This window comes from Lynx canadensis, chromosome D4 (genome assembly GCF_007474595.2).
Source record: "Lynx canadensis isolate LIC74 chromosome D4, mLynCan4.pri.v2, whole genome shotgun sequence".
NCBI classification, from domain to species: Eukaryota; Metazoa; Chordata; class Mammalia; order Carnivora; family Felidae; genus Lynx; species Lynx canadensis.
The window spans coordinates 8,333,987-8,358,901 of NC_044315.2; the positions used below are offsets into that span (position 1 = coordinate 8,333,987).

At 43.3% G+C, this 24,915-nt stretch overlaps 1 protein-coding gene across 1 annotated transcript in view; it reads left to right on the forward strand.

The window, feature by feature from the left end:
- LOC115499948 (histone-arginine methyltransferase CARM1-like) overlaps positions 1 to 24,915 on the forward strand; it is a 248,160-nt gene that overhangs the window by 189,651 nt on the left and 33,594 nt on the right. Inside the window, exon 9 of the mRNA XM_030294235.1 lies at positions 20,322 to 20,499. Coding sequence (XP_030150095.1) covers positions 20,322 to 20,499 — 178 coding nt within the window. The remainder of the gene's footprint in view (positions 1 to 20,321; positions 20,500 to 24,915) is intronic.

Sequence of the window (24,915 nt, forward strand, 5' to 3'; positions counted from 1 at the left end):
GCACCTGGCAACCTTACAGCATCACACCATCAGAAGAGGGGAGTAAGAATTTCCCAGACAGACCTGGTCCTGCGCAGGTGAAATCAACCGAGGGCCCGCACACATACCCGCCTTGCTCTCTCTAAAGAAGATAAAGCTTGTGCAAGTCTTTTGTAAACTGTAAAGCATTGTCCAAATGCTAATTGCTATTATTTTTCCTTTTGAGTTAAGTTTAAAAAAAAAGCCCCATTATTTACTGGGGTAAATTAATGCCGGTGGCTGGCCGGCGTCGTTCCACCCACTTACTTAGGTGAAGGTAGAGTTTCCGTAAACAGGCAGGGGGTTCCCAGTGGATTGAGTACATCGGTGACAACCCGTTTCGTATTAAACCCAGAAGTGATGCTTGTTACTTCGGAATGAGGTTGTACCTGCAAGACAACTGTTCGGTGACAATGTTGAAGAGTTCTGCAGTGTGCATTTTCTGAGTGCTCCTGGTCCCTGGCGTGGTGCTCGGGAATATTCTGGAAGAACAAGACGCAACCCCTCTCTCGGAGTCACATTTCACCCCAGCCACATCCCGATAGCTCCGAATATGCAGATTGTGTCGAGGAAGGATCAGGACAAATTGACTGAATTTTTCACTTTTCCTCCTGATGCCTTGACAGCCTGTTTCTCATGCTTACTGGATGTTGCTTAATTTAATTCATGTGCCCCAGGCAGCACGCTCTGTATTGCAGCTGGTGCACAGTTCGTTTGAAAGGGCTTTCTCGGCACGGCCAAAGGCAGGAAGCACACTGCCGTGATACCTTGATGAATGGGTCCCTTGGGAAAGAGGCGCCTTTATAATGAAGTCACAAAAGAAATCTTCATAAATCCTTGGAAGCCCAGCAGCGCGTCTGTGTGAGTGCAACCAGCATACTTCCTCAAGAACCCTGTTGAAGGTAAAGAAGGCCAATACTAAGCAGAATTAAAAAAAAATCTGCTGTGTCCCTCGCCCCAGGCACCATTCCTATAGTCATCTCCTCACGCGCGCGCGCGCGCGCACACACACACACACACACACACACACACACTGCATCCATGTCTGTTGTGAACACTCTTCCTGCCTCCAGGACCCAGGGCCCTCTGCTTTTCCAATCAAAACAGGGAAGAAGAAATAATTGTCACTGTCCCATGTTGACAGATCCCTCAGGTTACTCTCGGGCTAATGAATTTCACCCTCTAGAGCAGCGTTGCATGTTGGGCCTTGAACTGTAACTTGGGTAGATGACAGCTTCTGAGGAGAGGCGTGTGGGTGTCTGAAATCACGCTTCACCTGATGGAGTCTCTGTAGGGGACTCACTAGGGGGCCCATTGCTTTGTGAGCCTCCTACTTTCCAGATCCTTCCTTGGCTGGGGCCTTTATCCCAGCTGGCATCCAGAAAGGCCCGGTCTCCATCTTGACTCCATTCCAGGAAGCAGAGCCACTTTGGAGGTGGTGAGGATTCACGGACTAATGTCCTTCTTTCCTTTCCCTTGACCCCCCCCCCCCAATGTAGAAGTTGGCTAGGGCTGTTGTAACCAAGTAGCACAGACTGGGTGGTTTACACAGTAGGAATTAATTTTTTCACAGTGCTGGAAGCTAGGTGTCCAAGATTAAGGTGGCCACAAGGTTGGCTTCTTCTAAGGTCTCTCTCCTTGGCTTGTAGATGGCTTTCTTTTCCTTCTGTCTTAACATGGTCTTTTTTCTGGGTGTGCCTTCGTCCTCTTCTTTAAGGACATACTGGACTTGTCATATTGGACTAAGCTCACTCTGGTGACTTCATTGTACTTTACCTCTTTAAAGACTACATCTCCAAATATAGCACATTCTGAGGTACTGGGGATAAGGACTATAACATATGAATGTGGGGCAGACACAATTAGCCCATAACAACTCATCTTCCTCCCCTTATTCTGACTCCTGGCCTGGCCTCTTCTCCTCTCTTAACTGCTGAATCCAGGGTAGGTTCGGCCGACCCAAGTCCCCAGTGGCCAGATGTGTGGAGCCGGAGAGAAGAACTAAATGGTTTCCCCCAAAAAAGCCAAGAGTCAAAACCAAGAAGCCCTTGAAAAGGGGTAAGAAGATCGGCAGGCTTGAGGTGGTCCTCAGAAGCTGGGGTTTAGATCTGAGGACTCAGGCAGCCAGCGAGGACACAAAGGAGGAATGGTAAATCAAAATGGCGGCAAGACGGCACTCTGGGTCAACACCAGAGTTAACGCAGCCTAGCCCAAGGCTGCTTTCTACAAGTCTCTGGCACAGGGATCTGACATAGATTAGGCATTCACCCACCCTTACATGATTTATTCAAAATCCAGGCTTTCTCTTCCTTGCTTTGCCATTTCTAGTTCATGATTCTGTGACATTATACACATTGCTCTCTCTGCTCGAAATCCCCTTCTGCCCCAGTGTTGACCTCGCAGCTCCCCCATGACCTTCTAGATTTTCCTAACCTGCCACCTCTGATGTAAAGCCTCCCCAACTCAGTACATCTTTAGCTCTTCGGAGATCCAACTAGGTTATCAAGTCTCACGAGAATAGAGACCTACCTGTGCACTTTTTGAGTCCCCACAGATGTAAGATATCAGCAAATGCCTATCCAGTAAATGTTTTGAATTAGGCCGGTCAAAATCTGTCTTTGAACTCACTTGGTTTATATGTCCCTTCATGCGTCTCTCATTCTTCCTTATACGTAGGGAAGCTTATGTTTAGCTCAGTGCCTTAAGTAGTGTAGGCACAAATGGTTAAAAATGTAGACTTTGCTGCCAGACTGCTTGGGTTGAGCTCTGACCCCAGTGGGTTTTTATTTGTTTGTTTGTTTGGTGACTGTACTAGTTTGCATAACCAGCCATAACCAAGTACCCTAAACTGGGTGAACTTGAACACAGTTCATTGCCTCCTAGTTCTGGAGGCTTAGAAGCTGGAGATCGAGGTGTGGCCGGGTTCATCCCTCCCAGGAACTGTGGCGGAGATTCTATGGCGTCCTCTCTGCAAGCGTCTGCTGCTTTGCCGGTATCCCTTGGCTTCTGTGACATCACCCCGACCTCTACTTTCATTTTCACATGGGCGTGCACGTGCGCGTGCACGCGTGCCCAAGCTTCCTCCTCTTGGGGAGAAAAGAAAGCCTGTCGCACCGGATTCGGGGCCCACTCTACTCCAGTGTGACTCCAGCCTCTGTCGAACTCAACACTCTGATGAAGTGACCACATCTGCAATGACTCCATTTCCAAACAAGGTCACATTCTGAGGTACCAGAGATTGCCGCGTCAACATAGCGATGGGGTGGGGGAAGCACATTCAACCTGTAACAGCGACTCTTGGCAGATTACCTAGTTTCAGTCTCTGCGTTAGTCAAATGGAATCATCACATAGCCCACCTTCTAGGGACGCGTGATTAAATGAATTAACGTACGTAAAGCACTTCAGACAGAGCAAGCCACCAGGAAGCCCTCCCTCAGCATTAGCTAGGATTCTGGGCCGCGTGGACGGTTACCTCCTTCACGAACCAGCTGTGGGGGCAGACTCGCTGGGGCATTTTTATACACTGACGATGGTATTGCATCATAAACTGTGCAACATACAGCAGAGCCCTGTATGCCTGGTACACAGTCTCTGAGCTGAACTGACCAAACCGAATGGAAGGCAGGGACAATGCGGGGTGATCGCAGGGCTGGAATTCAACGTCCACGTACATTTGTCAGATAGTCCCTTTGGTAGATGACACGTTATCGTGCCATTCGCGTAGCGGGGTCCCAGAAGATTGGCCCGGGAAGACTTTGAAACCCCTCTTCTTTCTTGGTTTCCTGCTTGCTTCGAGAGGCTTAGGGAATTTGGTTTTACACATACAAATGCTGTTCTGTCTCCAGGTGGAGAGAGCTCACGCTGCCTGAGCCGCTTACCTTTGGTTATTGGCGTAATTGAATGCCGCAGTTCTGGGGTTCTCTACTCAGTTGTGATATTATCACTGCGAGGCAGGAGAAAGAAGGGAAGAACAATGTGATATTTCTTCCTCAGAGGCCTGGGTGGGCCATCTGGCAATCTTTAAATCTAGGTGCCAGATTGAATAACATGCTTTGGGTGACTTTTTAAATGTATTATTCAGGGGAGATGTTGTTTTAACCTCTGCGCTGCACACCGCTTCCTAGCTGATGGAAATCTTTTCTCTCCGTTGCTTGAAAATTATGTGGAACACAGCCCAGCAGAGACTAATAAATCAGCATGAGAATTCCTCAGCTGGTCTGAAGAGCAGCTAATGATGGCAACGGTGGCTCAATTTTTCTGCACAAAGCAAGGGCAGGGAAACAAGGTACAGTTGTCGTGCAGCAGATATTTGAGGCACAGTCTGGATCCTGACCGATGGATCTTCCTCCTCTTCCAGCCAAAGTGGGGGTCATCTCCACGCGGGCATGAAAGATGCTTGCGTGGGGGACAGTGAGTCCCGCATGTAGCCTTGATTGGGTTGCACCCTGGTTTCTTGAAATCGACAAGTCACGTCACTTTTCTGGGTCTCTGTTTCCTCTTAGCTACCATGAGGTTGTTGAACCGTGACTGATCTTTGAGGTTCCCTTTTGTGCTTTTCCTTTCTGCCTTGTGGTCCATAAACCAACAGAGCCCTGGTCTTCTGTGTCCGGGCTCAATGGTTGCAATCGCTATAGTTTCTGACAACCCACGCTTTAACTGCTCTCTTGGAGTTCAGTGTCAATAGCGTGTGATAATTGCGTGGTACTGTGATGATGTATCATCTTGTTTCTGGCACAGAACTCCTCGGAAGCCCTGGAATTTCTAGGTGTTGAGAGCTATCAAGTTGTCTTTTGTTATGCTAATGAGGTGCTTTTAGGACTGCACCTAAGGAGAGGGGCTGGTTGCCCGGGGAGCCAACCAAGTGGATGGAAGAGGAGAAATTTCACTCTCACCCCTGACCTTGGGGGAGGGGACAGGGATTGGAGATTGAGTTTGCTTGCCAATGACTGATGATGCAATCAGCCACGCCTGAGTAATGAAGCCCCTGTAAAAACCCAAAAGAACAGGGTTCCGAGAGCTTTCAGATTGGTGAGTACGTGGAGACTGGAGAGAGTAGTTTGCCTAGAGAGCCCGGAAGTTCCGTACCCTTTCCTCAGACCTTGCCCCGTGCATCTCTCCCAACTGGCTCTTCCTGCCTTACCTCCTTTTATAATAAACCAGCGACCCAGTAAGTAAAATGGGTGTGTGGGTGCCGTGAGCTGCTAGCAAAGTAAACGAACTAGAGGAGGGGGTCGTGGGAACCTCCTACCTGTAGCCTGTGGGTCAGAAGCACGGGTCACAGCCTGGGCTTGCCACTGGCGTGTGGAGGGAGTGGGCTGTTGTGTAGGTTTCAACCCTTAGCCTGTGGAATCTAGTGCTGTCTCCAAGCGGTGGCAGAACTGTCACCCTGTTGGCACCTGAGAATTGCTGGGTGCTATGTGGGAAGCCCCTCCACACACACTCATCAGAATTGGGTCCTAGAACCCAAAAGTAATCTGCGTCTAAATTGCATCGTCTCAAACTGAACTCGAGCCTGGAATGAAATCCTGAGCCTGTTTGGTAAGTGAATCCAATGAAACAAGGGACACACGAGGTCAACTCTATTTCTTAATACTGAGAAGCTGTCTGAGTGGCTCTGCCTGTAAGTCGAGACTCTCCTTGGCCATCACGCATGAACGTAAAAGGAAAACTGTTTTCCTAACTCCTGATACTTCGCACACCTAACGTGTGGGGGTTTGTTCCCTACGCCAACCGATTTCCCAACTCTCTGGACACCAACTGGGGTCAAGTAATTTAATTCAATTCTGACACCAATTACCTGGAGTCAGTGTCAGATTCCATGGGTTCAAGGACTCAGTCCCCCAAGGCTGCCTGTGTTTTGATAGTTTTCTAGAACAGGTCAGAAACTTAGGGAAACATCTACTTACATTTGTATCCGTTTGTCGTAAAGGATGTTATGAAGAGTGCAGATGGACGGCCAAATGAAGGGTCCCAAGCTTAGGAGCTCCCGTCCCTGTGAAGTAGGGATGCTTCTTCCCAGTACACGGATCATTCACTAACACGGAAGCTCTCTGAACCCATCGTTGAGGGATTTTCATGGAGACTTCATCATGTGGGCATGATCATTGATTAACTCCGTCTCCAGCACCTCTCCCCTCCCTGGAGGATAGAGGGTGAGACTGAAAGTCCCAAGCTTCCAGTCGGTGCTCTGTCTTTCTGGTAAGCAGCCCCCATCCGGAAGCTATCCAGGAAGCCCCTAGGAACCCTCTCGTGAAAAAAAAATTTCTGCTCTCACCCGGGAAATTCCAAGGGATTTAGGAGCTCTGTGTCAGCAACTGCAGGGCAGGGACCAAATATGTATACTTCTTATTATATCACACTGTCTTTGTAAAGGCTCAGCGTTAAACTGAGATTGAGAGGACGAAATACAAAAAGTGAAAACCATCCCCGGACCTCACCTTTAACTCAGGGCTTCTTAGCAGGCGGACTGAGGTCATCAATAAATGACAGAAACAGATGAAGGGTCTTCTGGAAGTATATCAGCAGGTCACTTGCTGAAGGAGCTTGCTGAAACACTTTGAGAGGTGACAAATTAGAGCATCCACTGGCCGGGGAAAGTTTAACTGAGGCAATGGATGGTTCGGGACTGTCTCAGAAGAAAGATGCTTTGTAAGCGTAGAGCGATCTGGGTCACCGCGCTCAAATGGTGACTGGATATTTATCTGAAGCAAGAAGGGACGGGCTGTGGAAGATGTTCCGAAATGGAACAATTCCTGTGACAAGGAAACAGAAGGAGGGACACACGGACGAAGGATCAGATTCTGAGAGTCTGTGATTTGGAAAAAGAAAAATAAATTTTTTTTTTCAGCCCTGATTTCTTAGTAGAGGCCCAATGTGTTTTTTTCTATAAATCCTTAATTGCATTTCATTCCGTAACGGAGGTTTGCATAAGGTAACAGTTTTCTTTAGATCATAAATATCCCTGGTGATTCATAATACTCCTGGCTTGACCTTTCAGAAATGTGTTTTGTTTTTTTGTCTTTTGTTTTTTCATGAGCCGCTTTCTTAGACTGAATACTCTTTTTCTTAAGAAGGACCTAGAGGGGCGCCTGGGTGGCTCAGTGGGTTAAGCATCCGACATCAGCTCAAGTCGTGATCTCCCAGTTTAGGGGTTCAAGCCCCGCGTCGGGCTCTGTGCTGACAGGTCGGAGCCTGGAGCCCGCTTCAGATTTTGTGTGTCTCTCTCTGCCCCACTCACACTCTGTCTCTCTCTCCAAAATAAAAAACTAAAACATAAAAAAAAAAAAAATTGAAGAAGGACCTACAGGAAAGGAAATTCAGGATGCCTTTGCTGCATTTTTTTGTGACGTACGCATTTTATCAGCCCTCACTGCAGAGGAGTGATTGTACTTACCTGCTGTCCCTCCAGGCTCCGAGGAGTGAGCTGCACATCAGGCTGTTTGTATTTCCAAGTCACCGGTGGCTCTTAAAGCCAAGGATGGGCTAATTATCTGAATATCACGTTTGATGAGAAGCCATTTGCAAAGATGAAACATTTGAGGTCTGGTAAAACCTGAGACAGTTTTTACGGGCTCGTAACATTTGGTGGAAATTAAAATCCAAATGACCTTCATTCCTTCATATTTGTCAAAATATTGTTTGGTCTCCGTTCTATAGGCAGATAGATTTGTTTTCAACGAAGCTCCCCACTTTTCTTTGGCCTGTAAGTAGTTTGTTTGTATTATTTTTATCCCATCAGCTACATCAAGCATGTAATCTGTTGGTCATGTATATAAATGGAAGTCCCTAACTTCAAATAGTCCTTTGGTGCAAATTTTAAAATCCCTTTTTCTATTAAAAACTTTAGTCCAGGGGTGCCTGGGTGGCTCAGTCATAACCGTCCGACTTCGGCTCTGGTCATGATCTCGTGGTTTGTGAGCTCAAGACCACGTCGGTCTCTGTGCTGACAGATCAGAGCCTGGAGCCCGATCGGGATTCTGTGTCTCCCCCTCTCTCTCTGCCCCTCCCCCACTCATGCTCTGTCTCTCAATAATAAATAAACGTTAAAAAAATTAAAAACAAAAAACTTCAGTCCAGTCAAGAGGTTATTTCATGACCAGTTGCTACAAAAAACCAGAGTGCTCTTGATAGACTTAAATCAATTTGAGTTTTGGTCTTCTTATCTATAGAGAGGAGATAATAAAGCCCCTCCCACAGAATTGTGGAATAGACATAATAAATAAAACGCAAAGGTGGGGGGTAAAGATCCCACATTATCGTTGATTTTACCAAAAGCAAAGCCACCAAAATATAACTATGTGAGTATATAATCACATAATGTAACTGGACGTACATAGAATCACATAACTTTGTACTGTTGGTGTGTCTGCCCAGAGGAAAGAAATGAAAAGTTAGCTCGTGTTTATATACTAACATTTAGCGTTCCTCTAAGGCCCATAATTATGCTGGAGGCTCACAGACCTCTACATCCTGAAGACTGCTTATGGATGGAAACAATTCCTTAGTGGGTAAACGTACTCATGCGTATAAGAGGAGGTGTGGATAGAGGAGGAGCGTCTCCACTCTTCTGCATCAGCCCCCCTCTCCTGCACGCTCCCTCAGGGCCCACATGGAACCCAAGTTCAGGTAGCAAAACAGTAAAAATTGATTAAAGTCCTTGAACCCCATGGTTCTGTTATGGCCGTCATGGTTGAGAGGTCCCTTGGGCTGAACAAGACCTCCACTGTTTATCTGTTGGCTCACCTGCGTGTAACAGAAAACCCAAGGGAACCTTGGCTTACACACCCAAGAGATTTTTTTTCTTCCATGCAAAAGGTGGGATGGGCCTTGGGGAGGGCACTGTTGCGATGAGCCTTGGGTAAAGTTTGTGAGGGATGAATCACTGGATTCTACTCCTGAAACCAACACTACCCTGTATGTTAAGTAACTAAAATGAAAAAAAAAAAAAAAAAGTCTGATGAGGTAGCCTAAGGCAAGGTAGCAGCTCCAAAGGATTTGTAGAGACCTAGACCCCTTGCCTCTCTCTGCTACATATTCCTGGTAGAGCTTATCATCTGAAGGTCACGTCAACGCCAGGTCGGCTGCTGGAACTTCAGCCAACAAATCTGTGTGTAGGTAATAAGATGACAAAGGGAGGGCTCAAAAATGGCTTCCCTTTGGTTTCTTCCCCCCTATTTTAGGGAGACCTGCTGGAGGTCCCTCTCAACACTTCATGTTTATACCTCCTAGACCAGAACTTAGTCAGTTAGCCATGCTTGGCTGCTAGAGAGGCTGGAAAGTAGAGTCTTTTAAGTTAGTACATTGTTGCCTCTGGTAACACAGGCATTTCACTAATTAGATAAAAAGCAAAAATGGAGATTGGATAGGCAGTGAGCAGTTGCCACACAAAGTGTAAGTTACTTGGGCCTTTCTGGGGAAAGAGTAGACAGTGAAACCCTACGGTCAAGGGGAGTTCTCCTGACAGCCTGATTAACTGTCTACATCCCTACTCCACTTCAACTGGGAGCTGGTCACTAATAACTAGCCTGGCTCACCCAACACAGGAAAAGAGGGAATAATAGCTAGCATGTATTGTGCACCTGCTCTTTGCCAAATGATGCATAATCACTTTATAGGTATTACTCATTAAGTCTCAGAGCAACCCATGAAGTCGGCACTAATGTTACCCCTAGTTCTACATGTAGGGAAACTGAGGCTCGAGATCAGTTAATGTGACCGAGTTTGCTAGAAAGCAGATAGGCAGAGACTTGACCTCAAGCCTGCGGTCTCTTAACTATTGCAGTATTCTTCATCACCTGCAAAAGGAAGGAAAAAGGAGCAGGAAGAAAGTCAGGAAGAGGGGACAGAATAAATGCAGTCCCAGAACTAATGTGAAAAGTGGTACGTTCCAATAAGATCATTTTTTTAACAATCTGTATGACTTTCACACAGATATAAAATGAACATGTGTCACATATTTCCCTTAGCTTACGAATGGGTAAGCTAGTAAGATGTTAAGCCTGTTGAAAGGGGAATTCGGAGAACCACATGTGTATAGGTGGATGAGGAATACTGAAAAGGATTTAGAAATAGACACAGGACCAGTCTGTCCACAGGGCGATAATCAATTACATTCCACCAGACACAACTCCTTTCTGTTTTCGACGATAAGAGAATTGCCTGCATTATCATCGGTTTGACTTACAGAGTTGTAAGATAGCTCTGAGACACGGAAAGGCAAACGTAACCTATAAGGAAGGGTATACCGGACGGGGCACTCCATAACCTTTGTGTCCGTGTTAAAGTCTCCTAATTTGAAAAACTTGTCCTGACATACCTAAATCACCCTCTCCTGTTACCGGAGATGCCAGCATTTAGAGAGGACTAGAGACTATTGCCCAAATTTCTCTTACCCACGTACCCTCCATTTGCCCGCTCCCAGAGATTAGGAAAGGCAAAGGAGTGATGTCTCCTGTTTGAACTGCCCCAGTGCGTTGGTAATAACTTTCCAAGCCAAGATGAAACATTGAATCCAAGGCTGCCATATCACCCTTGGTGAGGTAATTAACAACTACTTACCGGATGCCTTTGATGTACAGACCCTCTGCTAGATGAGCAAAACAGACCTGTACCTGCTGTCAGATATTTATAGCCTACAAGGGAAAACACTTTCCAGTAGAGGGTAAGCAAGCTGGCTAACAGGATGTATGGTGGTGCACCACCCCCCCCAACACATCCACAGATGACTCTGAATTGCTTCTGTAGACGTTATGTATTTCTTAGTGCTTACTTTATAATTTGGTCAAAGTATCCTTTCCAAGCCTAGACAGCTTGTCTGCCTCCTTGATGCTCTTCTTCCCCAGTTATTGAGCTTTCTGGAACATCATCAGAGGGAAACAACTAAGTGTCTTAAAGTCGCCAGTGTGCCTTTTTTTTTTTTTAATTGGCATCCAAACTCCAAGGTTGGCAACATTGCCTTCATAAAAGCTTTATGTGACTTCTGCGCCCTTCGGAGATTCTGCAGTTGTATGGGGGTGGATACGTTCTCGCTCAGCACAGAGATGTTCCTGGACTCCTCAGGCTCTGCCCTTATGTCATCTGAAAGAGAAACAAAGAGAAAAACAAGTTCCTGTCTTTGTCTCTCTCCCCCACCCCCCACCTTCCTTCTGTGTCTGTCTCCCTCCTTGGTCATTCTCTGTCTTTCTCACTTTGTGTGTTGGCCTCATTTGCCTGCCAACCAGTTCTTGTTTGCAAAGGTTTTTTGCACTCACATCCCTGGCTGGTTCCTCCCAGGGGCCCATTTACTCTTTCCTGGCGGCAGATTTCAGAGGGCCCTGTTTCCTGCACACTGATAATTGGGCACCAGTGGCCCAAGGTGGGGGGTCTTATGCTGTGCTCAGTGTATACCTTGATTATAGGCAGAAGGGAGGGAAAGGGACAAGGGAGAGAGACAGCGACCGTGGGTACTCCCTCCTAGACTCTTCTTAGAGACCAGCCAGGCCTCAGTGCTGCTGTCTCTGGTAACAGTTACGAACTGAACTGGTTTAAACACGTGGGTAAATAGAATTGCTCTCTTCCAAGTCTCTCCCCTGTGACATGTTCTTGGGTTGGACACTAACCCCCATAGGACTCTGTTTTCTGATTGATAAAATGATGGAATCAGAAGTGGTAGTTGGCAAAGAACTTTAGCTTAAGTATTCAAGAGAATACTTAAGTAAACTTGAAGTCGTTGAATTTTTAACAGGAAGGTTAATAGTGCTTTTTTAAATGTTTGAGCAGATGTTCAGAATTGCCCATTTTAAGGACGGGGTTCTGAAAGGAGAGAATAAGAGAAAGATTAATTAGGTATCCTGCTGTTTGCAGGACTCCTCATTGACTCTGTGTGTGTGTGTGTGTGTGTGTGTGTGTGTGTGTTCTAATTTAAATTAAAGTAATACCTGTTCACAAGGAATCAAGCTGTATAGGAAGGCCTTAAGAAAAAAAGGAAACTTCTCACATGCACCCTACTAATGCCTGCTCATTTTTCGCAATGTTAACTACTCTTGAGTGGTTCTGGGTTCATTCATTCATTCATTATTCTAATGTTTATTTATTTTTGAGAGGAGTGTGAGTGGGGGAGGGACAGAGAGAGAGGGGGACAGAGGATCCAAAGCAGGCTCTGTACTGACAGCAGAGAGCCCGATGTGGGGCTCGATCTCACAAATCGTGAGATCATGGCCTGAGCCAAAGTCAGACACTTAACCGACTGAGCCACCCAAGCACCCCATTTGGCTTTAGTTGATTACCATAATAACCTTATGTCATAATACTCATACTTCTCTCTCCTGAATCATCAGCTTTGAAGATAGTGTTGACTCTCCCTGTATAACTGAAGAGGAAATTTCCTCCTTCTGGTACAACTCCTAATTTTCTTCTTCTTCTTTTTTTTTAATTTCTATATTGTCAAGATTTAGAACGCTCCACTAAGTCTTTAATGTTTGTTTGTAGGTTGCTTCTGAAATTTTGCAAAAAAAAATGAAGTTATCAACACCCTCATATTCCTCCTTCCTCTTTTGTTAATTATATACTGTGAAGGTGTAATATAGTTCTCATTGAAATATAACCAAATTCTTGCTATTTTTTACTATTTGTTCCATAATTAAATGGACTCATTTCTAACCATGAGTCTTATTATAGCTTCGTATGGCCAAATTCTTTATTTAATTCATCTCTCAAATATGTGAATTTCTTTTTTTCTTTCTGAGAAAGCATTTTTGAAGGGCGTATGTGTGCTATATAGTCTGAGTTCTTTCATGTTGGAAATGTGAATAGCACTTTCTGGATTTAATATTCTTTTGGTCATAATTTTTTTTTTCTTCTAAATTTTGTGGAAAATTTTTTTTTAACATTTATTGTTGAGAGACAGAGACAGACAGAGCATAAGCATGGGAGGGACAGAGAGGGGGGGAGACATGGAATCTGAAACAGGCTCCAGGATCTGAGCTGTCAGCACAGAGCCCCACATGGGCCTCAAATTCACAAACCACGAGATCATGACCAGAGCCAAAGTCAGATGCTTAACTGACTGAGCCACCCAGGTGCCCCTGTAGAAATTTCTTAAAATGAACGTGACTCGAGAGGAATCTAATGCCATCCTGATTTTCTTTCCCTTTTAAGGTGATTTATTTTTCTGCCTGAGTGCCCAAGGAATTGATTCTTTTTTCTTTAAATCCAAAGTCTTGAGCAGAATGTATTTCCATGGTACTATTACTGTATGAAATTTTCCTATGGCCAGTGTATATTTTTCCTGTTAAAAGAATTGGGTTTTATTTCAGGGAGATTTTCTTCTATTTTTCAGTGATTTTTTTGCATTCTATTTTCCTATACTTCTGAGACATAATTTCCTTTATTGCTGCTTTGTTTTCATCTGTCTTCCATGTCTATTAGCTTCTCTCTGATGGCAAAATCAGTTTGTCTTACTTAATCTGCATTTGGGTTGATTACCTCGAGCTTCTCTATTGATAGCCTGATTTTAAATTTATTATTATAAAACATTTTATGCATACAAAAGGAGAGATGAGCATAAATATAAGGTATGAAGAGTACTAACCAAATGAGCCCACATATCCGCACAACCCAGTGTAAGAACTAGACGAATCTTAACCATGTATTAAAATTCCTATTTGCCTTGCCCTGATTCCATGCCCTCCCCTCCCTTCAGTCTCAAAAGTTAATAACATCTTGAGTCTTGTGCTTAGCATAAAAAGCTTAAAAATATGATTTAGTATATCCTAATCAACATAGTTTACTTTTGAATACATTCAACCTTTTTTTAATGAAAGAAATCATTCTTCAGCAACCTGATTTCCCCCCCTAAAATTCAGTTTGTGAAATTAATTTATGTTTAACACGTGTACCTCTGGTTCTCTCTGACTGTGGAAGAGTATTCCTCATATGGATATACTGCTATTTACTCATTTGTTTCCCTATCAGTAGTTACTTCTGGCTCATTGTAAATTTTTATAATTTACATATTTATAATTACAATTTATAATTTACAAATTATAATGAAATTATAATTTACATCCTATAATTACCAGTATTATAATTAAATCTTTAGTACAGCTTATCTTTTTTTTAACATTAATTTATTTTTGAGAAAGAGAGCATGCAGGAGTGGGGAGGGGCAGAGAGAGAGAGAGACACAGAATCTGAAGCAGGCTCCAGGCTCTGAGCCGTCAGCACAGAGCCTGACGTGGGGCTCAAACTCACGAACCCATGAGATCATGACCTGAGCCAAGTCGGACCCTTTACTGACAGCCACCCAGACACTTCTAGTATAGCTTATCTTGAATATACGTTCAAATATTCCTCTGGAGTGTGTATTTTTAGCTGGTGATATTTCTGAGTTGGACAGTGAGTACCTTTTTCAACTTTTTTGATGCCAAATGTTTTTCCAAAATGGTTATAAGCAATTGGAATGTAATAGATTTTCTCCCTGCATATTAGTTAAGTATTATTCCGTTATTATGTTGCTTTGCTTTTTGGTTGTTTCTTTGGACCCCAAATGTCTCATTTAATCTCAGCTCTTTTGCCTTATCATCTTGTCTTTAAAATCGTGTTCGATTTAATCCCTATTCTCTTTGATTGATACATTTCTCCTACTTTCTCATTTGATTTGATCCTTAAGATGACATGAAGGGATCGGTGCTATTATATTCTCATTTTCTTTTAATTTTTTTTAAGTTTATTCATTTTTCAGAGACAGTGAGACAAAGCATGAGTGGGGGAGGGGCAGAGAGAGAGGGAGACACAGAATCCGAAGCAGGCTCCAGGCTCTGAGCCATCAGCACAGAGCCCGATGCGAGTCTCGAACTCACAAACGGTGAGATCATGACCTGAGTCGAAGTCGGCTGCTCAACCGACTCAGCCACCCAGGCGCTCCTATTCTCATTTTACATGTGAATGAAAGGACTTCCAAGAAACTCTGTGTCTTGGCCAAAGTCTTAGAGCTACTAAGTGGAGAATCTGACAGTAGCACCCAAGTCTTTCACCTCCAAAATGCTTGATTTTTCCACCTCTTTGAGACAGGATACAATTCAATACTATAGCTTCTAAGACTAACTAAGCTTCCGAACTGCACAGGCATAAATAAACAACACCTTTTAATGCATGTAACTCAATGAAAAACCTCCCAAGCAAGATAAGAACTTCACCAAGTGAAATTATTACCATGATCTATCTTGGAAATCACTGTGATACTAAAAGGGTGAATTCTCCTGCTGCCACTACCTAAAATGTGTGCGTGTGTGTGTGTGTGTGTGTGCATGTGTGGGCACAATTTAAGCAGCCAATACAAGTGACAGAACTATTGAAGGGTTTTTGAAACCCAGTGTAATTGCAAGGAAACAAGATCCAAACAAAGATGTAATGTGGGTTTGCTCGTACCTTGATGGTGTCCGGAGAGTAGAGCCCTTATTGGAACCTCCCTCTATTCTGAACTCTCAGAGAAGGACCAGGTCCCATAGGGAGAATCTGTGCAGCAGTGACCATGGTGGATGATGGAGCCTTCCTCTGGATTAGTAGCCTTCTCCAACTCTTGGGGAGATGCATTAAAGTTCCTTTTTCCTGTAAAGGATAGTGCTACAAAGTTTCGGCTCTGGAAGAAGGGTGTCTGAGAAGACAGGCTAACACAAAATTTTCTGTACTGAGAGTGTTGTAAACCAAAGGTGAAGGAAAACAGCAACATTGACTCAAGGACTTATATCCAGAATTAGCTATTCTCTTGTCTTAGAGCTATTATTGGTTGGATTTATGTCCTGTTTTCAAATACCTTTGTCAACAAATTGTATTCAGATTTAGAATTACCAAATAAACTATTTTCATTGTTTCCTCATTATTGATCTGCAGGAGATAAATAAATGTCCAGTGTGAAAAAAGAACTGCAAAGCATCCAAATAAGTTTGGGTGTCTTTGATTTAACCAAGCCAAACAGTTTTCTTTCCTGCAAAATTCTTCAAAGCAATTGATATTGCTAAGGATATCTCTGATTTTGTAAGAGGGATATATATTATAAAGAAGTTCCAAAATTATTTGATCAGGAAGCTCTTATGTTCGTGGACTCCAGGAATATATTTGGGGGGAAATTGGGCTTTCTTCTAATCATAAAATGTTAGAACTAGAAGGAGCCTTAGATCAACTCGTTTTAAATTTTAATTTTGCGGGGCGCCTGGGTGGCGCAGTCGGTTAAGCGTCTGACTTCAGCCAGGTCACGATCTCGCGGTCCGTGAGTTCGAGCCCCGCGTCAGGCTCTGGGCTGATGGCTCAGAGCCTGGAGCCTGTTTCCGATTCTGTGTCTCCCTCTCTCTCTGCCCCTCCCCCATTCATGCTCTGTCTCTCTCTGTCCCAAAAATAAATAAAAACATTGAAAAAAAATTAAAAAAAAAATTTTAATTTTGCAAGGAGGGAAACCAGAATTTATGGGCTTTAGTGACTTGCCCGAGATCACACAGCTCTTTGGTAGTAAAGGTAGGGCTAGAATTCATATCTTCAGATTCCTGATCTAGTGTGCTTTGAATTGAATGAAATTAAATGAAGTCACATGATACAGTGACCTACCGGCAGGCCTTTTTTCCTATTTCATAATGCGGTATTCCCTTCTTTACCAGTGAGAATAATGAGACTCAAAATTATTTCCTATGAATCCCAAATTGCCCTTTTGACAGCTCACAAAATCCTCCCTCCAAAGCCTTATTATATCTCAGATGTTCCTAAGGGGTCAATAGTCCAGGATTATTCTCTGTAAATTCTCCATAGAGAATAATATCATGCTCACTTGGATATCCTATCACATTGGTCTCTCTAGCAAAACTTAGAAAGCTCCCCTTCTAGCATTCCGACCCAAGTTGACGAGGCAGTTTTATACACTACCTTGTGCAAAGTCTCGTACCCCATAGGCAGAATTTAGAAAGGGCTTAAAATCCAGAAGTGGAATCCCTTTGTGGTAGGCAGAGGGGCAGTGTGTATCAGAAACCTTTAAAATTGCCATGTTCTTCTCACCACACTCCACACCCAAAAAACAAATAATCCAGTGAAGAAATGGGCAGAACACATGAATAGACACTTCTCTAAAGAAGACATCCGGACGGCCAACAGGCGCATGAAAAGATGCTCAACGTCACTCCTCATCAGGGAAATACAAATCAAAACCACACTGAGATACCATCTCACCCCAGTCAGAGTGGCTAAAATGAACAAATCAGGAGACTATAGATGCTGGAGAGGATGTGGAGAAACGGGAACCCTCTTGCACTGTTGGTGGGAATGAACACTGGTGCAGCCTCTCTGGAAAACAGTGTGAAGGCTCCTCAAAAAATTAAAAATAGATCTACCCTATGACCCAGCAATAGCACTGCTAGGAATTGACCCAAGGGATACAGGAGTGCTGATGCATAGGGGCGCTTGTACCCCAATGTTTGTAGCAGCACTCTCAACAATAGCCAAATTATGGAAAGAGCCTAAATGTCCATCAACTGATGAATGGATAAAGAAATTGTGGTTTATATACACAATGGAATACTACGTGGCAATGGGAAAGAATGAAATATGGCCCTTTGTAGCAACGTGCATGGAACTGGAGAGTGTGAGGCTAAGTGAAATAAGTCATACAGAGAAAGACAGATACCATATGTTTTCACTCTTATGTGGATCCTGAGAAACTTAACAGAAACCCATGGGGGAGGGGAAGGAAAAAAAAAAAAAAGACGTTAGAGAGGGAGAGATCCAAAACATAAGAGACTCTTAAAAACTGAGAACAAACTGAGGGTTGATGGGGGGTGGGAGGGAGGGGAGGGTGGGTAATGGGTATTGAGGAGGGCACCTTTTGGGATGAGCACTGGGTGTTGTATGGAAACCAATTTGACAATAAATTTCATATTAAAATAATAATAATAATAATAATAATAATAATAATAATAATATAAAATTGCCGTGTTCTTTAAATGCGCCAGAAGCAGTTGGGAAGTATTTGTTATTATTTGTTATTATCTGTTCAAACGCTGTTATAACGATGAAAAATGTGCTGTAACCTCAAGGTCCGATAACTTGGGGTTGGTTAAATGAATCAGAGTATTTTCTGAAATACTATACAACCAGTAGAAATGGTGTTGTAGAAAACTTCATGGAATGGTGTTTAAAACAGAACTTCCTGACAGGTAGGCCAGGACGGATATAGTGATGCCCTTTGTCCCCATGGGAGCTAGTCAGGTTCTAGTGCAACCTGAGCCCTCAGCTCAAATATCTCAAGGTGCCAAAACAAAATATTTTACATTTTCATAAACAGAGAGACACTCACATGTCTGCTGAGGGATATACTTTGCCTACATCTGGATATGACAATACAAACGATCTTTATTTTCATGTTTTTTCTCACCTGCGTTTCTCTTTTTTAATGCATAGTACTCTTTAACAAAAATAATGTGACAGTAATAATTTTAAAACTTACACAGCCTTTAATACACTTTATCTTGTTTTATCCTCAAGCCGGCCTGTGAGATAAGCACTACTATTATTCTTTTTACTATATAAATGCTATTTTTAAATTCCATATTTGAAGCTATTAAGAACCGAACAAGTTGATGCAGGCAGAAAGGAAAAGGTGGAAATGAGATATTTCTGAAAGGTAGACATAAGAGAACACAGTTACTAATTGTCTGTGGGAAGCAGCTAGGCCCCCAGGATGTTGAAGATTATTGTATTCGTGAACAAAAGAGAATCAAGGAAATACAAGATTATATAGAAGTTTTAAGAAAGTCTAGAGGAAGCCGAGAAGAGCAGGGCACCAAAAGCCTTAACCTTTAGGCTTTGTCTCTACAGGGAAAAATCCCATGAGCCCCATGACCTAGACTTCCACATGTATCATCCATGATAAAATGGAATTCCAAGAGTCCTTGTGGATGGACAAATGTCGACAGTGGGTGACGAATTCATAGTTTTCTTCATTGTTTTTCCAGATCAGAGATTAATTTATTCCGTCTTTAAAAAAAAAAAAAAAAAGTTTAAGTAGGGGAGCCTGGGTGGCTCAGGCAGTTGAATGTCCAACTTCACCTCAGGTCATGATCTCACGGGTTCGTGAGTTCGAGCCCCGCGTCAGGCTGTGTGTTGACAGCTCAGAGCCTGGAGCCTGCTTTGGATTCTGTGTCTCCCTCTCTCACTGCTCCTTACCCGCTCATGCTCTGTCTCTGTCTCCTTCAAAAATAAATAAACATTAAAAAAAAAAAGTTTAAGTAGAAAAGACTTTTAATAAGTTTACGGGGCATGTATTGGTAAGCACACCCTAGAAGGATTGTCTCGAGGTGAAGGTTACCCTAGCTATGTGAAGAAGTAATCAGAAATGGAACAAATGCAATGGAATCATGACAAACACATGGTGTGCCACATTCATGACAAAGGGATCAAGTTGTGAAAATACAAAATGGAAGTTGTCTGTGCATAAACACAACGAGCAAAGATCTAAGAGTCTCGGAGAGCCACAACTCCAAAAGGAATGTGCTGTCTACATTTATGCTCGTGCATATAAGATGTTTATTAGGAAATGTATTTTTCAGGCAGTAGAAAGACATAAATGTAATAATGCAAGTTCTTTGACATATTTGGCATTAAGAAGAAATACATTAGAAATATAATAAATACATATCTCTTCAAGGTCCCACTTTGAAGAGAACTCAAAGTTATTAAACAGAATACAGAAGACATCAAAGAAAAATGAGTACATAACTGTAAAATGTGCTTCTGCAGAAAGGGCAAGAATGTGCTCTTATTTTTGGAATCCAAAGGCCAAAGGATAATTTAATGAGCGTCAGGATCATTAATTTGTGCAAGATTCTTGTAAAGAGCTCTTTGGCGTCTTTACTGAAGGCAGAATGATGGAAAATAAGCTGAAACCATGAACAAAAAAACAATTCCCTCAAAAGTACAGGTGCATATGAATATACACATACGCAGACAACACCCCCACACACCTTCATGCACACACACACATGTACATGTGTGTAAAGAGTCCGGAGAGGGGTATACATCAAACTCTCCATAGTTACTATTTGCATGTGGCACAATTACAGGTGTCTTTATTTGTGTCATATCTGTGTCTTCTCACAGTAAACACGACCTATTTCTACATTAAGAAAAACAAGTTTGTTTTTTTTCAAGGGTTTATAGAAACAAACATGTCTCTTCCCTCTCATCCCTATCACAGTGTCAACCCTTAATCTGTAGACTTTTTTTTTTTTTTGTAAGACCCTGTATAACATCAGTACTGGCACCTGGCACCCTGTCTTATCTTTTTCAGATGCTGGTGAAAAATAACCACCTTTCAGACAAGATCATTGTTTTGCCAGGGAAAATCGAAGACATCTCTCTTCCCGAAGCCATCGACGTGATCGTGTCCGAACCGATGGGGTACATGCTGTTTAATGAAAGGATGTTGGAGAGTTACCTTCATTCCAAAAAGTGGCTAAAAGCAAATGGTGAGTTGGCCAATTCCCGATTCAGAAGATAAGCTAACTCTTCCGTAAAACTTTACCATCCGCTCCCCCCCGCCATATTTAATTTTGGCCAGAAAGGAGGGGAGGGCATTTCTATGATAGCAGTTTTTAAATTTTTCTCATCTTAATCTTCCATAAGAAATCAGCTAGTCTCCAGCCATAAAGCCACAGAGGGTAGTGTGCTGCACAGTATTAAATAGGGGTAGAGAGGACCAGTTCCGAGCTATGTATTTGTGTCCTGTTTCTATCACTTTCTTCATTAAGGAACTTGGCCGGACACTTGACCTTTTGACTTTGGTTTTGTTATCTGTATATTAAAAATAATCTCTAAAAAAAACTTTCTATGGGCGCCTGGGTGGCTCAGTCAGTTGGGCGTCCGTCTTCGGCTCAGGTCATGATCTCACAGGTTCGTAAGTTCAAGCCCTGCGTTGGGCTCTGTGCTGACAGCTCAGAGCCTAGAACCTGCTTCGGATTCTGTGACTCCCACTCTCTCTTCCCTCCCCGGCTCGCACTCTGTCTCTCTTTCCCTGTGATCAGTACTGAGATGATAATATAAAATCCCGCATTCTTTTTGCGCTTACCAGGTATCTACATGTGCTAAGCAATCTACATAAATTCATTTATGAGGATCTTACCAAGTGTGAAGGTTGGAGGTTTTTAATTTATTTGAAAGGTCAGCGCTGAGGTTCTTGGTGATTTTACGGTCCTCCCCCATGGGATGTTTGGCAACATCTGGAGACCTTTTGGTTTGTCACAACTCGGGGAGGGGAGCTACCGGCATCTGGTAGGACAGGCCAGGTGGGTTGCTCAATGTCCTTCAGAGTATAGGACCGCCTACCCCCCCATAAAGAGCTCTCCAGCCCAAAACGTCAGCAATACCAAGACTGAGACCAGCCCCCATTTATGAAGAGAAAATGGAGCTCCGTGGGAGCAAACAACTTGACAAGGACACCCTCTACTGAATGACAGAGCCGGGGTTCGAACCCAGGTCGGTCTGACCCTGAAGCCCACACTCAGGACTCCTGCATGTGCCCTAACTTTCCTCTCTACTGGAGAGAGTAGACACGCTTCCACAGAATGTCTTTTTTCAAATAGAGCATGGGAAGTGACCAGCCAGTTTTAAAAGTGGCTATTACACTTTAAAAGTGGCCCATTACACTTCGAGCACCTTACCAATGCCGTGGCTCCCTGCCTTGACATCCAGTGAAGACAAAATAGTGACAGCCACCAGCACGGTTCTTACTCCCCGTTAGGCAGCACATGCATTCCAAGTGTATGCATGTTTTTTTTTTTAATTTTGTTTTCATGTTTATTTTTTGAGAGAGAGGGAGACAGAGCACGAGTGGGGGAGGGCCAGAGAGAGAGGGAGACACAGAATCCGAAGCAGGCTCCAGGCTCCGAGCTGTCAGCACAGAGCCCGACTCGGGGCTCGAACTCACAAACCGTGAGATCATGCCCTGAGCCGGTCAGACGCTTAACCGACTGAGCCACCCAGGTGCCCCCAAGTGTTATGTTAAGTTAAAGCCTGAGGCTCCTCTATAATTTCCTGCGTGGTTCAAAATGTAGGGACTCTGAGATAAGCACTTAAAAAAGAAACTCCTGCAAAAATAAATGAGTAAAAAGGTAAAGTATACCTGATGTCACAAACTTCATTAACATGCTTGTTGTGTAAACAGCCCAGGAAGGTCTCCTAAGCCTGTTGTTTACATGACAAAACTGAATTGTGGAAATGCATGTAAAGGAACAGGCTGCTTGGATTTCTTACTCAGTGCCCTTCAGAAAGAATTCTTACATTTTTTTTTCCGGACTTCTTTTCACATGGCTGAGTGCTTGCCCCTGGGGAGATTGTGAACATGGTAAATTCACCTGCATCTGTTGATTCCCTCCAGGCCAAGTATCTAGACCTAATATCGGGGTATTCTTTCCCCCCAGATATTTGTAATGGATATGACTAGGCTGTATATCTTTAACTAGACAAGTAGACATGAATGCCGACTTGATCTTCCTTTTAACCCATGTGTTCCTGAAGGAAGATTGGTTTTTTGCTAATTATTTCTATTCTCCGTGAAAATAAGGCGTAACTTACAACATCAAATAATGTTAAAAAGACTTCTAATAGATAGGAACCCTCTGCCTCACCTCTTCCTGTCCTCACATTTCCCCCACCGAAGGCTATCCCTTTCAGCCACATCCGCTGTTTCTTCCATGATGTACCTATATATTTTGACATAAAAGTATATTTCGATGTAAAAGCGTATATATTGCTATTTTTGTCACTCTCTGGTTGAGAAGTTCACTCCCCTTGCTTCCCTCCCCCCTCCCCCATCTTCTCAATATATTTATACAGGTCCTGAATCCCTTTGCCAAACCCTTGAGGCCAGATGTGTTTCAGAATTCAGAATCTGGAGGACTCGGGACTGGTAATACGGTCGTATTACCATGGATTACTTAAATCTCCAGTGGGGCCTGAGGCAAGGCTCCGTAATGAAACATGTTACATTTCTGCCACAAAACATGGGAATGTGGCTACCAAGTGTGATAAATGAAGGCTGTAAATAAACTCACGTAGGCTCAGGTCAGGGTTGGCTGTCAGATGATGTTGCTGCAAACGTACAAAGCTCGGTTGCTTCACAGAGCTTTTTTTGGATTTCACAATTTAATATAAAGAAATATAGACCGCAATCATCATTTGGCGAGATCAGTAATCGACGTTTATATTATGACGACAACGCAAATATCGTTCCGCGCTGAGTCAAGGGGTATAGTGGGTGCATTTGTATTTTCTCATGAAATCTTCTGTTTTTCTTGGAGTTATTTTTTCATTAGCTTGGGTTTTTGTTTTTTTTTTATAAGCTCATGGCTAACTGTTTCCATGCTCCAAGAGGTCAGACAGATCCTCTCAATATGTAGTCTGTGGAGGCCTTCCTTCTGTGGCCCCTCTGTCTTTCTCTCCTACACGGGACATGCTTGTTCCCAGTCCTCTTGCATGCTTTCCATCATTATTCTTCTGTCTTCTTTCTTGGGGTACTCCGTCATTTCAGCAAAGAGTATCCTCTAACAGCTTTTAGAGAAAAGGTATTTGAGAAGTTACTTTTCATTAACCCCTTGGATTATCATTTTGCAGGGTAGGGAATGTGAACTTGGACACAGTTTTTACTCAGTATTTTATATTTTATTTATTTTTGAGAGAGAGAGAGAGAGAGAGAGAGAGAGAGACAGAGCACAAGTGGGAGAGAGGCAGAGAGAGAGGGAGACACAGAATCCGAAGCAGGCTCCAGGCTCCGAGCTGTCAGCACAGAGCCCCGCGTGGGGCTCGAACTCACAAACCGTGAGTCGGACGCTTGACCGACTTAGCCACCCAGGCGCCCCTTTACTCAGTATTTTGAAGACATCTCTTTTTGGTTTCTGGTTTGCGATATTGCTACTCAGAGGTCCCATAGGCTTATGACTCCTGATCCTTTAGAGGGACATAGTTTTCCCCCCTGGATGCTTTTAGTATCTTGCTTTCTCTCTAGCCTTTCTAGCTTTTTCAGTTCTCGTATTGGGCATGGAGTGAAGATGTTTAATCAGAAGACTCATTTTCCTCAACTCTAAGGATTGTTCTTATATTTTTACCTTTGATGATCTCTCCCCCTCCATTGTATATCTTTGAAATTCCCATTAGGCTCAAGGCTCAGGGCATCTCTAAAGCTTCCCAGGTTTATACAAGTAGGGATACATATTGCTTTTCTAAGGTTGTTTAATCTCCTTTTGTCTTGAAATTGAAAACCCACTAAGAAGTCATTATTGTTTTGACACCAGTGCATGAGATTTAGGTGGAGACATGTGGATGATGTAACAATGGAGGTTTTTCTCTGGCCACCTCTGAAAATACCCTAAATACAACAATCTGTTCTATTTTCACAGACATTGACAGGAGCGTGGTTAAAATATGGGCCATTGACTGAAGATGAGACTCCATGTCGGGATTTTTCCCTTCTGCTTATTAGCTCTGTGATTGTGGCTGAGTGGCTTAAATTTCCCTGTTCCTTGGTTTTCTCATTTATAAAATGGGCCTAATAATAGAGCCGACTTTCTATTGTTAGGAGAATTAAATGAACTAATACTTGGAAAACCCATAAAAAAAAGTTCATGGCAGAGTTGACATAATCTAGCAATTTTAGGCATTATTTTTGTGACCGCATCTCCAATTTCTAAGGCGATTCTCACTTCTGAAATGGGGTTAGTCGTTCATCTTTCTTTGGTGCGCAGTTTCCTAAGTGACTGTGAAAAAGGGCCTCCCTAAAAATGACAAGAATAATAACGCTGATCACTGTGTCTGCCTGTCCAGAAAGGCCCGACTTCAGGCACGCATTCTAGGTGTTTGCCCACGAAAGAATCTGCCTTTCCCAAGGTGGC